This window comes from Schistocerca americana, chromosome 4 (genome assembly GCF_021461395.2).
Source record: "Schistocerca americana isolate TAMUIC-IGC-003095 chromosome 4, iqSchAmer2.1, whole genome shotgun sequence".
Lineage (NCBI taxonomy): Eukaryota > Metazoa > Arthropoda > Insecta > Orthoptera > Acrididae > Schistocerca > Schistocerca americana.
In genome coordinates this window covers 490,556,234-490,570,451 of record NC_060122.1, presented here as the reverse complement: position 1 = coordinate 490,570,451, position 14,218 = coordinate 490,556,234, and the positions used below count along the sequence as shown (strand labels likewise).

Genomic DNA, 14,218 nt, shown 5'->3' with positions numbered 1-14,218 from the left:
GATTCGAGTCCCGGCCCGGCACAAGTTTCCGTATGTTATTAGCAAATCGTATAGCCATTGTGGCAACGGCCTTGCCGCAGTGGATACACCGGCTACCGTGAGATCACCGAAGTTAAGCGCTGTCGGGTGTGGCCGGCACTTGGATGGGTGACCATCCAGCCGCCATGCGCTGTTGCCATTTTTCGGGGTGCACTCAGCCTCATGATGCCAAATGAGGAGCTACTCGACAGAATAGTAGCGGCTCCGGTCAAAGAAAACCATCGTAACGACCGGGAGAGCGGTGTGCTGACCAAATGCCCCTCCTATCCGCATCCTCAACTGAGGATGACACGGCGATCGGATGGTCCCGATGGGCCACTTGTGGCCTGACGGCGGAGTGCTGCTGCTGCTGTATAGCCGTTGTACAATCGTGTTTCCAGTATGCGAGTGCATTTCATAATAAACTGATGGTTATCACTAATTTGACCTCAACGTCTTTGGCGACGGACTCGTGGATCAAAATGTTCTTTACCTAAATCTCGCTTTGAAGCCGAATAAAATTTCGATGTTTTTACTGTTATCATAAGGTTAGTAGTCAAGGAGCGAATGATTATGGCGAATGCAGGTGAAACTACTCTGAAAGACCGAAGTCCACTTCCAATTGGTCAGTACATGTCATCAAAACGTGACTCGGAAGGCAGGAACCCCAGAAACGGGAGCTACAATGGCATTTCGAATGACATAAGATTACATCACATATGTTTGGATGAGAAGAATGGAGCACACCTCTCTGTAGACTTTCGTAGCACACATTACTGTTAAACTTCCTAACTCAGAGTCTGGTTTCCACTGGCAGCTTGATGAATCTGCCTAATATAAATGTGGGCCAAGATCCACTGCTCCTTAAACAAAATATTCTTATTCATGATTCGGTGTTCGTCCATACATGACAGGCAGTCATAAGATTTTAGTTTTCACCTCAATAAACAGCGTTACCTGATTGATTCTATGTATGTTTGCAGATACATATCTACAGTGCTGGTACGCATTGAAATCACCGCACCACTGGACCATAGCACGCCACCAGAGTAACCAAAGCAAAATGGCGCAGCTCACTGGTAAAATGGAATACCTTGCGGTTATTCGTTTTCTGAAGTTGCTAGAAGCGTGTAGTAACAATACACCATAATACGAGGCAGTGCTTTGGTGGTGCAGAGGGTCTGAATGAGGAAGAACGAAGTGGTGGACCAGCCCTCTGTGAAGAACAGGAAATCTCAAGGGAAGTAGAGCCCATCGTGCTCGAAGACCAGGGTATCACAATCGATGAGATTGTGGGAGAAATGAAAATCAGACATGGATCAGTTTTCAGAATCTGATGTTAGATAGCTTCTGGACAGCAAAAAATTTCAGTTACCTACTTTCTCGTGCGAATACGAAAATATTTTGATAATTCCTTCCTACAAATGGGAAAATGGCCATCGTAGCATGATGGGTGTTCAGAAGAAAGGTTCGAAACAAACTGTGGGTATAATTGAAGTTTTTATTCAAAAGTAATCACCAGAGGCCCGAGAGCAGCTATCTCACTTTTCGCGAGCCGAAGCATTCCATGTTCCAAGAACTCCTGTGGCTGTGACGGGAATCAGTCTTTCACTGTGTCCTTCAGTTCGTCGTCCCAGTTGAAGCGCTTCGCTTTGAAAATTTTTTCAGCGGACCACACACACACGGAGGTCGCAGGGCGACTTGTCCGGGCTGTAGGGCAGATTGTCAAGCTGCTCCCACTTGAAATTGTCCATTAGACTTTGTGTGACCCTAGAGACGTGTGGACACGCGTTATCGTGGAGTAGAATTACTCCATCCGTGACGAGCTCAGGCCATTTGCTGTTGATGGAGTTGCGTAGGATACGGTATGTCTCTCAGTGCACGTCACTGTTAATGGTTTTCCATGATGGCTGTCGAGATAAAGCATAGCGGGAAGCTGTACAACGGGGTGATTCTGCTCCACGGCATCCCTCACCTCATTGTGTACAGAACACGGTCACACATGCTGCCTCTTTGCGCTATCAATTTTTGCCTCACCCTCGTTTCCGCCTAACATGGCACACAATGACTCCTTCCTGAAGAATCTATTGAGTGGTAGGCATTTCCAGGATGAAGACGAGGTGCTTTTCGAGGTGTAACGTTTCCTGAATAGCCAAAAAGCAGACTTCTTCAACGAACGTGTCCACCAAGTCATCTATCATTGGTAAAAATGTCTCGCATTGAAAGGTGAATTGTGGACGAGTCCTATCGCTATCACCAGGTTTCCTGGTCCCAAATGTACTTGTTCGAAGCAATAGGCAGAACTTCATTGTTGTTGAGGTAGCACAGATATGAGGAGGACTATGATTTAAATACATGTACGGGAAGCAGGGACCGCGTCCGTAGCGGTGTGGTCATCGTAGCTGTCTGTCATGTCGAGGACTTCCCGGTACTGCCAGGGATTTTTCCTTGTGGGTCGACTGTAACGGGATGCACTCTGGTTCGTAATGCCAGTTGAGGAGCTACTTGAGTGAAGACGAGCGACTCCAAGGTGCGCTAAATCGACAACGGCTGGAAGAGTCGTGTGCTCACCAGACGCTGACTCCATACCGCACCAGCTTGATGCCATGTGGCAAACAACGGCACGGCGGTCGGTCGGACCGACTGACCCGGCCAGAGAATAGGAGCTTACGGGAAGTAGAAAGGCAACAAAATAAATGAATTAATAAATATAGATCACAGTGAGGTGGGAACATGATCTTACCGGAATTACAAGAACAGCCTCTCAGTTCAGCATATCCTCTGGGATAATTAAAACATTTAGAGGTAAGTGTAGTGCAGTCTTCATTGCACCGGCGGCTTGTTGGGAAACGCTGTCAAGTTTCGCAACGTGCCAGCTGTTAATGCTAGTCTGCGAGGCCCAATGCATTTTCACGCGCTGTTGGCAACGGCCTCCGCTCTGTGCAGCTTTCACGCGAGCCGCTGTACACACTGCTGTCAATCTAACTGTGAGAGAAACCAGTGTAAATACCGGCTAGGGCAGTCACCCTTCTCTTCAAGTTGAGTTTCTCGACTTTTATTCACCAGGAAATAAGGTAAATAAGCATGTAGCGTCTGTTCGAAAGAACAGTGCAGATGCACACCAAGCTCGAACTCTTACGGGAATCGGCGAGCTGCCGCGAGTAATGAGGTTAATGAGCAAGGGCACCAAGTCAGTAGTGTGTGGTATAAGTTGAGGACTTGGGTCTGACGGGAGGCGTGCTAATGGCAGTCTGTGCGGGTGTGGTCACCACTGTGCCTGAACGGAGTAGTGGTCAACACAACTGCTTAGTGAACAGAAGACCTGTATTACACACCTGGTCTGGCACAATTTTTCAACTTGCCCCATTGATATAAATCAGTGCCCAGTGGCAGATAATGTCTTTATTTCCCTCATGTCTTGAATATTAGAGTAGCTGCGTAGATATTATAATTAGATTTTCCTCCAGACGTTTTGCTACGGTCGCAGTTTCGAATCCTGCCTCGGGCATGGATGTGTGTGATGTCCTTAGGTTAGTTAGGTTTTGAGTAGTTCTAAGCTCTAGGGGACTGATGACCTAAGATGTTAAGTCCCATAGTGCTCAGAGCCATTTGAACCATTTTGATCCAGACGTTTGAGACATCTTTATCTACGATAATGATGGAATATGAAGTAAAGGGGGGGGGGTATTGGACATGGGGAGAGCGTGCAGCAATGGTAGCCATAGTCCTGTGGTCGTGTAATGGTTAGCATTCCTGCCTCGTAAGCAAGGAAGCCCACGTTCCAGTCCCAGCCGTGGCACAAATATTAACTCATTTCTTCGGATTGCATCATTATCGTAGAATAACTTTGTTTAGCGCTGGAGAAAGATCCAGTCAGTGCGTAATTTATCACTCGTGAAACATCTATTTTTATTTGGAACTACAAGCAATGCTAGTTTCGCCAAAGGTGCGTTCTAACCTTTCTAGGAGAGGTGGATAAAATTTCGTATAGATGTCAATGCGCCCTCTGGCAAATCAATTCGTGGCAAACGTCCAATATTTTCGCACCGCATTCTTTCAGAATTCTGCAGATCTGAAATCTTACAAATTTCCTTCAATTTCTAGACAGTTCATTGCTCTTCAGTTTCTAGGGGAACCAAGTAAGACAGTAATCGTATACGTAAACAGAGCGATGGAAATGAGGTAACGTCCGATAGGCATGCAACACACTTAATTTACAGGTACGATCTTAACTGACCAATGCCACCAGGAAAACTACCATAGTCTTCGCTTACTTACGACAGTCTACGGTAGGCTACTATAGCTTTACAACTGTACGTAGTACTTACGCAAATATGAAACGTCTGGTGTAAGGTAGAGTGCAACACTGTTCGAAGAAAATCTTCGGTTTTGTGAGAGCTACAACAATAAGTAATAGAACCCAGTATGTTGTCCTCGATGGTGAGTGTTCATAGGAGGTGACGGTATCATCTCGAGTGCCCCAGGAAAGTGTGGTAGGTCCGCTGTTGTTTTCTATCTACATAAATGATCTTTTGGATAGGGTGGATAGCAATGTGCGGCTGTTTGCTGATGATGCTGTGGTGTACGGGAAGGTGTCGTCGTTGAGTGTCTGTAGGAGGGTACAAGATGACTTGGACAGGATTTTTGATTTGTGTAAAGAATGGCAGCTAACTCTAAATATAGATAAATGTAAATTAATGCAGATGAATAGGAAAAAGGATCTCGTAATGTTTGAATACTCCATTAGTAGTGTAGCGCTTGAGACAGTCACGTCGATTAAATATTTGGGCATAACATTGCAGAGCGATATGAAATGGGACAAGGATGTAATGGCAGTTGTGGGGAAGGCGGATAGTCGTCTTCGGTTCATTGGTAGAATTTTGGGAAGATGTGGTTCATCTGTAAAGGAGACCGCTTATAAAACACTAATACGACCTATTCTTGAGTACTGCTCGAGCGTTTGGGATCTCTATCAGGTCGGATTGATGGAGGACAGAGAAGCAATTCAGAAGCGGGCTGCTAGATTTGTTACTGGTAGGTTTGATCATCACGCGAGTGTTACGGAAATGCTTCAGGAACTCGGGTGGGAGTCTCTAGAGGAAAGGAGGCGTTCTTTTCGTGAATCGCTACTGAGGAAATGTAGAGAACCAGCATTTGAGGCTGACTGCAGTACAGTTTTACTGACGCCAACTTACATTTCGCGGAAAGACTACAAAGATAAGAGAGATTAGGGCTCTTGCAGAGGCATATAGGCAGTCATTTTTCCCTCGTTCTGTTTGGGAGTGGAACAGGGAGAGAAGATGCTAGTTGTGGTACGAGGTACCCTCCGCCACGCACCGTATGGTGGATTGCGGAGTATGTATGTAGATGTAGATGTAGAATAACAACAAAGAACTTTACGGAAGTAGTGTGCGGTTGCTGTTTTTGGCTGTAATAAGTTGACTCGTTGCACATTTGAAGCCTCCGCTCCATTATGAGCATTAAGGAATACGACGTGCGAATGAGTGAAGTTAGCAAGTGTGTGGAGATGGAAACAGTAGCCCAGACAGGTAGAGGAAGAGCACAGCCGGAGCCCAGTGCGTGGGATGGAAGCTACTGGTGTGGGTGCAGTCGGCGTGTTACCAGAGGCTGTCCCTTTCCGGGCGGCGGCCCCGGCCTGCGCACGGCGTTGGGCGACTGCGGCTGCGGCCTCTGTATGGAGTAGTCGCGCTGCGAGTCCTGCGGCGGCGGCGACGGCGGCCGGCGGTACACCGGCTGCGGCGTCGGCGTCACGATGTTGCGACTCAGCTCGTCCTCCTCGTCCACCGGTGCCGCCTGCCGGAACGCCTGCACAGTGGCGGCAACAGCCGCGGTCAGCAATCGGGAATGAGAGACATTCATTACGTCTGTTTTTACACCCGGAGCAAGCGGCACCTTCATCCCACTCTTACAAGGGAACATTTCGTATCAGATGTCTTACATATTCTCCATAGGGTATGAAGATCAGCGTGCGGACATGACTGTCCTAACATAAATCAGTTTTTTGAAAAACTCCAAAAAATCGACTTTGAATGTTGGAGGATTACCAAAGGCTGGTAAGTGCAAAACAATCATAGTGAGCACTAGCGTAAAACTTGAAAGGTATGTGCTGAGATTCGATCAGGATAGAGCCAGTGAAAAATGTCGATAGTTCCCAACCGCAAGGTTGGACGAGTAGTACATCTTCGAGTAGTAAGATCTTTGACAGCTAACAGATATAGGTGCACGCAGTAAAGGTTTGAGGAGTGGTGAGGAGATGCGCAGAGACAGCAGACGTGTTTCGAGTCTGAGCTAGATGCCTGCAGGAGGCAGCCGGGTCGTGACAGCATCAAAGTAAGAATTGGCGCTACGCACATAATAAGCTATATATTGAGCGAAACTCGGCACATACCTGGGGAAACTAGAAAGAATAATTAATAAAATAGGTTTTCTTTGGTTAAATAATGTCTAAAAGCTAGATAGAAAACCCATTGTTGATGCAATAAGCGTTTAGTGAAACTTTCTCGTAAATCCATGCTATAGAATTTTTTTTTTAGTTTTTCACATATGCCTTAAAAGTTTAAACAATAAATATTTTTTAGATAAAATTAGACTTTCATCTCACACCTTATGCTGTTCTCCGCATCCTGTGCTTGCATTGAACCAAAAGGTACATTAAAGTAAAGTTCCCATGACTAAAGCTAATAATTTCATTTATCAGAGTAAAATAATCTATATGCCATTGCACAGTTGGCAAATCATTCAGATCAGGACAGAATTTTTACTAAGTAACAAACAGGGCCAAAATGAGTAAAGTTATGTAGAATGACAATTTTATGCCATTGCATTACGGCTGAGTTGAATATATGTTTTATTATCGGCTAAACGGGAAGGAGTGCACGAGCTAAGTCCACAGACGCAGTCAGATGCAGGTTGGTGAATTTCATTTATTTTTACCACGAAACTTTCATGCAGTCAGATGTATATTTTGAGTATTAATTTTCCAACAATATTTTCATGCAGTCAGATAAAGTTCAGTTCAGTTAAATACGCAGTCAGATGCAAGTTTTATTAAAGACTAAAGCAGTCACATGCAGTTCAGTCTAGTTTAAATAGAGAATTTTTATTAACAACACTTTCAAAGTCTTATAATCGTAAAGTGTTTGTTTCGAATACTGCTAGCAGAAATTTTTTAAAAGCTTTCTGTTTGTATTATATATTTATTAACAAAGGGAAATATTGGCTAACAAATACCGAGTGATATTTTTGTAATATAAATAACATATATTACTTTTAATTGCTGGTCATATTAAGATAAATTGAATTTTGATCCAAACAAGCGCAATGCCTTATTGTTAAATAAAAAAGATATACATCATTAATACTGTTCAACCTCTGGAAAAAGTATTTAATTTTCTATTTATTTTTTTGTATTTTCGTACTAAATTTTAACTTGTCAATAGTCACATATTCATCTGATTAGTGATTAGAAATAAAAAGATGTAATTTTTATTAAAACATCACTGAGCCTCAAGTCCTAAGAAGAAAACAGAACTCCATCCGAACAGGCCCCGGGAAGACCACCGGTACCGACCGACCACCGTGTCCTCCTCAACCTATAGGCACCACTGGATGCGTATATAGAGGGTCATGTGGTCAGCACACTGCTCTCACGGCCTTCTTCAGTTTTCATGACCGTAGCCGCAGCGTCTCAGTCAAGTAGGTTCTCGATTGGTTACGTAAGTGCTGATTGCATCTCACTTGCCAATAGCGCTCGGCAGATCCGAACGGTCACCCGTCCAAGTGCTGGCCAAGTCCGAAAGCGCTTAAACCCGGTGACTTGACCGGAGCCGGCGTTACCTCTGCGGCAAGACCGTTGGCACTTCAGATCCTCTGAGTATGAAGGAAATCTGACATGGTCAATCCCTAAGGTCCCCCCGTTAGTGAAGAGCATTAAATCTTATTTCCGAAAAGATCACTTTCCAGAGATTAAATTTACCATATGTGTATTACAAATTACTTCACGATATATGTACAAGGGTATTCATAAATTTTTAATTATCACATAAAAAAGCGTAATTAAGTTTGTGTTTGAAACTTCCTCGCAGATTAAAACTGTGTGCCGGACCGAGACTCGAGCTCGGGACCTTTGCCTTTCGCGGGCAAGTCCTCTACCATCTGAGCTACCCAAGCACGACTCACAACCCGCCCTCACAGCTTCAATTCTCCTAGCTTCCAAACTTCACAGAAGCTCTTCTGCGAACCTTGCAGAACTAGCACTTCTGGAAGAAAGGATGTTGCGGAGACATGGCTTAGCCACAGCCTGGGGCCGGACAGAGACTCGAACTCGGGACCTTTGCCTTTCACGGGCAAATCCTCTACCAACTGAGCTACCCAAGCACGACTCACGCCCCGTTCTGACAGCTTTACTTCCGCCCGAGTTCGAGTCTCCGTCCGGCACACAGTTTTAATCTGCCAGGAAGTTTCATCTCAGCGCAACCTCCGCTGCAGAGTGAAAATCTCATTCTGAAGTTTTTATTTGTTTGCAGCTACATGCCTGCAATCCTGGTAGACACTGTCAAGGTGCTGCACTACCATATTAGATCTTTAGAGGAGCCGGGACAAATTGGCGCAGGCCATTGAGAAGGTCTAGTATCGACACAGCGGAAATGGCGCCTTCCTGACAGGCCAATCTAGAGCGCTGAAGGAGGTGACAGTTAAAAACTTGTCGGCTGCCCTTCCTACTTATATGATTGTCCTTTTCCACAAGGTATCCCAACAAGAATGGTCAATATCCTGGGATATGGCAGCAACGATCATTCGAAGGAAAAAAGGTCTTGTAAAAAAGAACTCTAAAACACATACCTTAAAAGTTACGAGCACTTTTTCAACCTCACTACTGTGAAGCAAAATTCTTCTGCTGCAAGCTCTTTGCCTTCTGCAGTTTGAGAAGAGAAAGTATGAACCAAAAAAAAGAAAAAAAAGTCAAGCGAACGTGTGCTTTGGGGAGGATACGTTACGAGCTATGAATAATCATTCAATAGAAGAGATATGCTTCAGAGTAGCGAACATGAAAAGTGCTTATGTTTACTGGACTTTTTTCTTGGTCTGGTTCATACTAGCACGTTTCAAAATATGGAAAGCAAAGAACTTGTAGTAAAAGAGATATTTTCACAGCAGTGAAGGTGAATAAGTGCTTATAGCTTTTAGGATATGTATTTTAGAGCCCTTGTTTACTAGACTTTTTTCCTGGTGCGTATTGTCCAGTAGTTAGTCGCAGTGTACCTGTTCATTACGCTCAGTAGATGTCAGCGTTTTCATTCGGAGTGCGCGAGTACGCTATCTGATCAGAAGTATCCGGACGCCCCTGTGTAACGCGGAATTGAGCACTAGATGTCGGACCAGTTAGTATGCAAGTAAAAGGAGTCGGAGTATTATATTGTCAGTAGAGAAGCAGTAAGAGTAGAATAGCTCGGTTAGGAGAGCTCCGTGACTTCGAAAGTGGAATGGCCTGAGTAACAGATCCATCAAGGACATTTCGACCCTTCTAAAGCTGCCGATGTCGACTGTTGGCGATGTGATTGTGAAGTGGAAACACGAAGAAACAACCACAATTAAACCACGGCCGCGCGGAGTGGCCGCGCGGTTTGAGGCGTCATGTCACGGACTGCGCGGCCCCTCCCGCCGGAGGTTCGAGTACTCCCCCGGGCATGAGTGTGTGTTTTGTTCTTAGCATAAGTTAGTTTAAGTAGTTTGTAAGTCTAGGGACCGATGACCTAAGCAGTTTGGTCCCTTAGTAATTCGCACATATTTGAATTGATGTACGGTTAGGGACCATCGAGCTTTGCTAAGTGTGGCTGTAAACCACCGCATGAAACCAGTGGAAGGAATCCCTAGTGAGATCCAAAATGCTGCTTGGAGATCAGCTAGCACAATGACTGTGCGAATGGAGTCAAGAAGAATGGGGGTACGTTGGACGTACAGCTCCTCATAAGCCACACATTTCTGCAGTCACTGCTAAGCGACATTTGAGGTAGCGTAAAGAGCGACGCGACTGGACAGTCGATTACTGGAAACGAGTGATTTGCAGTGGTGACGACTCCATGAACCTGTGACAACTCCATGAACGGTCTTGGTTTGGCAAATGCTTGAAGAATTATTCCTGCCATTATGTGTAGTGCCAACAGTGAAGTACGGAGGATGTGGTGTGATGGTATGGAGGTGTTTCTCAAGGCCAGAGTGTGATACCCTTATTGCGCTTAAGAAAACACGAGTTGCGTAATGTTATGAACACATTTTACAGCATTATGTACTGCGTAGAATAGAGGAACAGTTCGGACGATGGAAGATTGTTTGTATCAGCAAGACAATGCACCCTGTCGTAAGGCACCATCTATCTGTTAGGCAAGCTTGGTGGACAGTAACATTTCTGGACAGTAACATATCTGAACATGTACTAACTTTCCCAGAAGCGCCGTCTGAACCCAGTGGAATACCTCTGGTATGAGTTAGAACCTCGACTTTGCCCCAAACAACAGCGCCCACCTTCTGTGGTTCGGCTCTTGAGGAAGAATGGTCTAGGATTCCTTCACAGACATCCAGACACTTAAGTGAAAGTGTTCCCAGCTGAGTTGAAGTCATCATAAAGGTGAAGGGTGGAAAAATCCCATATTAATCTCCACTAGCAGGTATCCAGAAAGTTTTGATTGATAATGTAGATCTGTTGCACATCGATTCGCATAGAAGGTAATGGTGCTTTGGGATGTCCGTTGTCATCATTTCGCGTGTTAGGTATTACTGATTGTTAAAAAAGAATTGTATCCACCACGACGAGTGACGTGAAGAATCTAAATGGTCTACAAAATAGGGAACTAACTACTCAAAGAAGAAAGGGAAGATATCGTGTATTTGGTTTGCGTATATCATAAAATTGTATAAGTGAACCAATGACTGCAGTTTTGCACCTGAATGGACACAATGTCTGAGGTTTCTTTTGTTTCTGAAGTGTCCTAGGCTGTCTTCTAACAACAGCTATGTACAATGGCAATCCCATTAACATACAAAGTCACTGGCCACTGTCTAGTGTGATAAGTGTGATAATGGAAGGAAAATACTTGTCAATCGAAGTCTCAGAGGCGAAAGTTTAAAGTAAGAGAGAGCATTTTACCTTGAGGATGGTGTATCTCCGAATACATCTTGGTTCCTGGTCGGCGTTTCAGTCACATGAAGGAATGTACGCTACGAGGCACCGTAAAAATTTTGCGGTATTTTCTGTTTTCTTTATTGTGGAACCTGACGTTGTCTTTTGTGTGGGGTTGTAAATATTTTCAGATCTACACATTTATGTGCTGTGTAATATATTAAAGTTATTTGGAAGATACAGTTAATTCTTTAGTTACAGAATTTTATGACGCGGAGAACTACCAGGTGGTTATAAATAAAATGCAGCTACTCGCAGAGGTGCACTACGGCCTGTAATTATAGTATGGCAGCGAAACTTGATAGATATTCTAATGCATTGATGTGAAACCGATTTACGCTGAAAAAAGTTCCAGTTTTGGCCACCGGGTGCAAATCTGGCACTATGAATGCAAGAAAGATGTATAGAAATGTTTCCATATGTGATTGATGTGCAATGGTACGTGGCCAGAAAAGGTCAAACCAGTGAGAAATATATAATGATTTTATTATTAAACTACGCTTGTACAATTTGTTCAGTAGGAGCAACGGAAACCTCACCGAGATGCTGTACAGTGCCTGATTTGCACCTGATGACCAAAATTGTAACTAATTTTTTTTTCAGCGTAAATTGTTTCCACATTAGCATGTCTAATGCACATCTATCACGTTTCGCTGCCATACGATAATTACAGCCCCCTCGTGAGCAGCTACACTTTACCTATAGTATACAGCTTGTGGAAGGCTGAGCCACAGTTTGTCGGTCGTACACCATCTTATACCTCGTAAAGGAAGAAGGCGTTCTACAACGGAACATGGGATCTTTGCAAATTAACTGAGTTTGTGTAATGTGTTAACACTGTTTTGAAAAAGGAAATTTGTATTATTTTTCAACAGCTTCTGTTTCAAAACGTATTTAATTTGTAAATGGTTTCTAATAGTACTTGTACTTAATTTGAACTCGCTTACTGGTTATTGTTGTGTAATATATAATGTAACTGATAGACCATTAAATATAGGATGTAAGAGGTATACGCGCAGAAATTTTTGTACGTGGTAGCTTTATACGTACACAGATGAGTGTGCTGGTTGTTTTTTCTCTGGACTGAACAATCTTCCCACAAACACATCAAGTAATTTACTACGTGATATTTTCTGCGTGGTCGTAACTGCACCACTAAGTAGAGTATGTCTTTCATTATAGGCTAACCATTCTGCGTCCACATGTCGGCACTTCCTGACATGCTGCCCGGACGAAAATAAGCATTAATGGCTTGCTCTTGCCACAAGCACTTGGAGGTGCTGGCCAAGCTAAAACATACTACTGCTAACAGCTATAATTATTAGTCTGCAAATGAAGTAAAGACTAATGTAATGTTGTTCAGGACACTAACCCCAGTCACCAATAAAGGTATCTGCACTTATACTCTTTACCCTCAGAACGGTTCGTACTCGCTTCGGCCATCCTGATTTAGGTTTTCCGTGATTTCCCTAAATCGCTTCAGGCAAATGCCAGGATGGTTCTTTTGAAAGGACACTGCCGACTTCCTTCCCATCCTTCCCTAATCCGATGGGACTGATGGCCTAGCTGTTTGGTCCCTTCCCCCAAAATCAGCCAACCAACCAACCGAGTCTTTACACCCTTGTAGTACTAACAAAATGTTCTCGAGTTCAGCATTTTCAAATTTCCATAGGATATTTGTTCATAGTTATACGACCATGTTGTACCGTGGAACGTTTTTTAACTTTTGGAAAAGACTTACTTTACAGAGCAATTTTTGTAATTTTAGAAAAAAAGACTGCAGTGCACAAAAAGTGAATGCCATTATTTCAAAAAGGAATAATAAAATATAATAGCCTCTATTACTGGACCTTCTAGAGGCGAAAGTGCGAGAAGTGTTCCAAGGTACAGCACTCTCCTGTACAATTAAGGGGAGTGAGTAATGTTGGCGATATTAATGCCATTGTATTGCTGATTTGTAAATGGAAGAACGAAGTCGTTAACAGTCGTCCGATTGGGGACTGGGAAGGAAACGGATAGTGTTCTTTCAAAGCAAACGTCTTGGCATTCACCACTGGCGTTTAAGGTAATCACTGACTTCCTAAATCGGGCTGGCCACACGAAGATTTGACCCACCGTCCTCCCGCAAGAGTGCAGCGTGCTAACCACTGCGCCCCCTCCTTCTGTGCAAACTTGTCTTATGGTTTACGGGTAGTTACGGGCAGGGGGCAGGCTGCGGTACCTGTGGCGGCGGGAAGCGCAGCTGCTGCGGCAGCGGCACCCCCTTGGGGATCTGCGTGACGCCACGGGGCGCGAACGTCTGCCGCTTGCCTCGCTCCTCCTCCAGTTCCTCGTCGAACTCCTCGCGCACCTGTGCGCGCGCGAACGCCGCCAGCGCCACCACCAGCAGGAGCACCCTCATCCTCGTGCCTGTAACACAGACACACAGCCTTCTTATAGCACACGCCTGTGGTATCTGGTCGCCTGCGTGGTAGGTTACCCGCCAAGCAGTGGTGCTTGCAGTATTGCCTGTGCAGCAGGCGAAACTCTCACTTCGGCGAGGCAGATACAGCAGGGCTTCCCAAACTTTTTCTCTGACGGAACACTTTGAAAAACCTGGTACTTTGGTGGAATACGTTGATTATTTTCAGAGTCAATAAAATTAAAAAAAAGAGAAACATGTTTTATTTCGTGATTACTTCAGTTTTAAATTTTAACTAATAACGAAAAAGCCATAATAAAGTTTAAAAAATATTTAGTATCGTCAAAATATGGAAAAAAACCATATTATTAATAGATTTTCACGGGGCATTGATTCATTTCATGCGGAGCACCAATGTTCCCATGAACTTATTTTGCGAAACCTTGCCCTAGAGAAGCACAGAGACTTTCTTGTGTACAAACTTTTTTTTTGTATTTTGTATTTCAGCCTAAGATCACTCACGTGGTATCATTACAGGTTCCGACATTTTACGAAGTCACCAGATGTTCTTTTTAAAAAGAAAGAAAATACTAATCCACTAA

At 44.1% G+C, this 14,218-nt stretch overlaps 1 protein-coding gene across 1 annotated transcript in view; it reads right to left on the bottom strand.

The window, feature by feature from the left end:
• Positions 1-14,218, bottom strand: part of LOC124612515 — a 59,927-nt gene that overhangs the window by 27,773 nt on the left and 17,936 nt on the right. The window contains exons 2-3 of the mRNA XM_047140768.1: positions 13,437-13,624; positions 5,641-5,844 (exon numbers count right to left, since the gene is read on the bottom strand). Coding sequence (XP_046996724.1) covers positions 5,641-5,844; positions 13,437-13,616 — 384 coding nt within the window. The 5' untranslated portion in view covers positions 13,617-13,624. The remainder of the gene's footprint in view (positions 1-5,640; positions 5,845-13,436; positions 13,625-14,218) is intronic.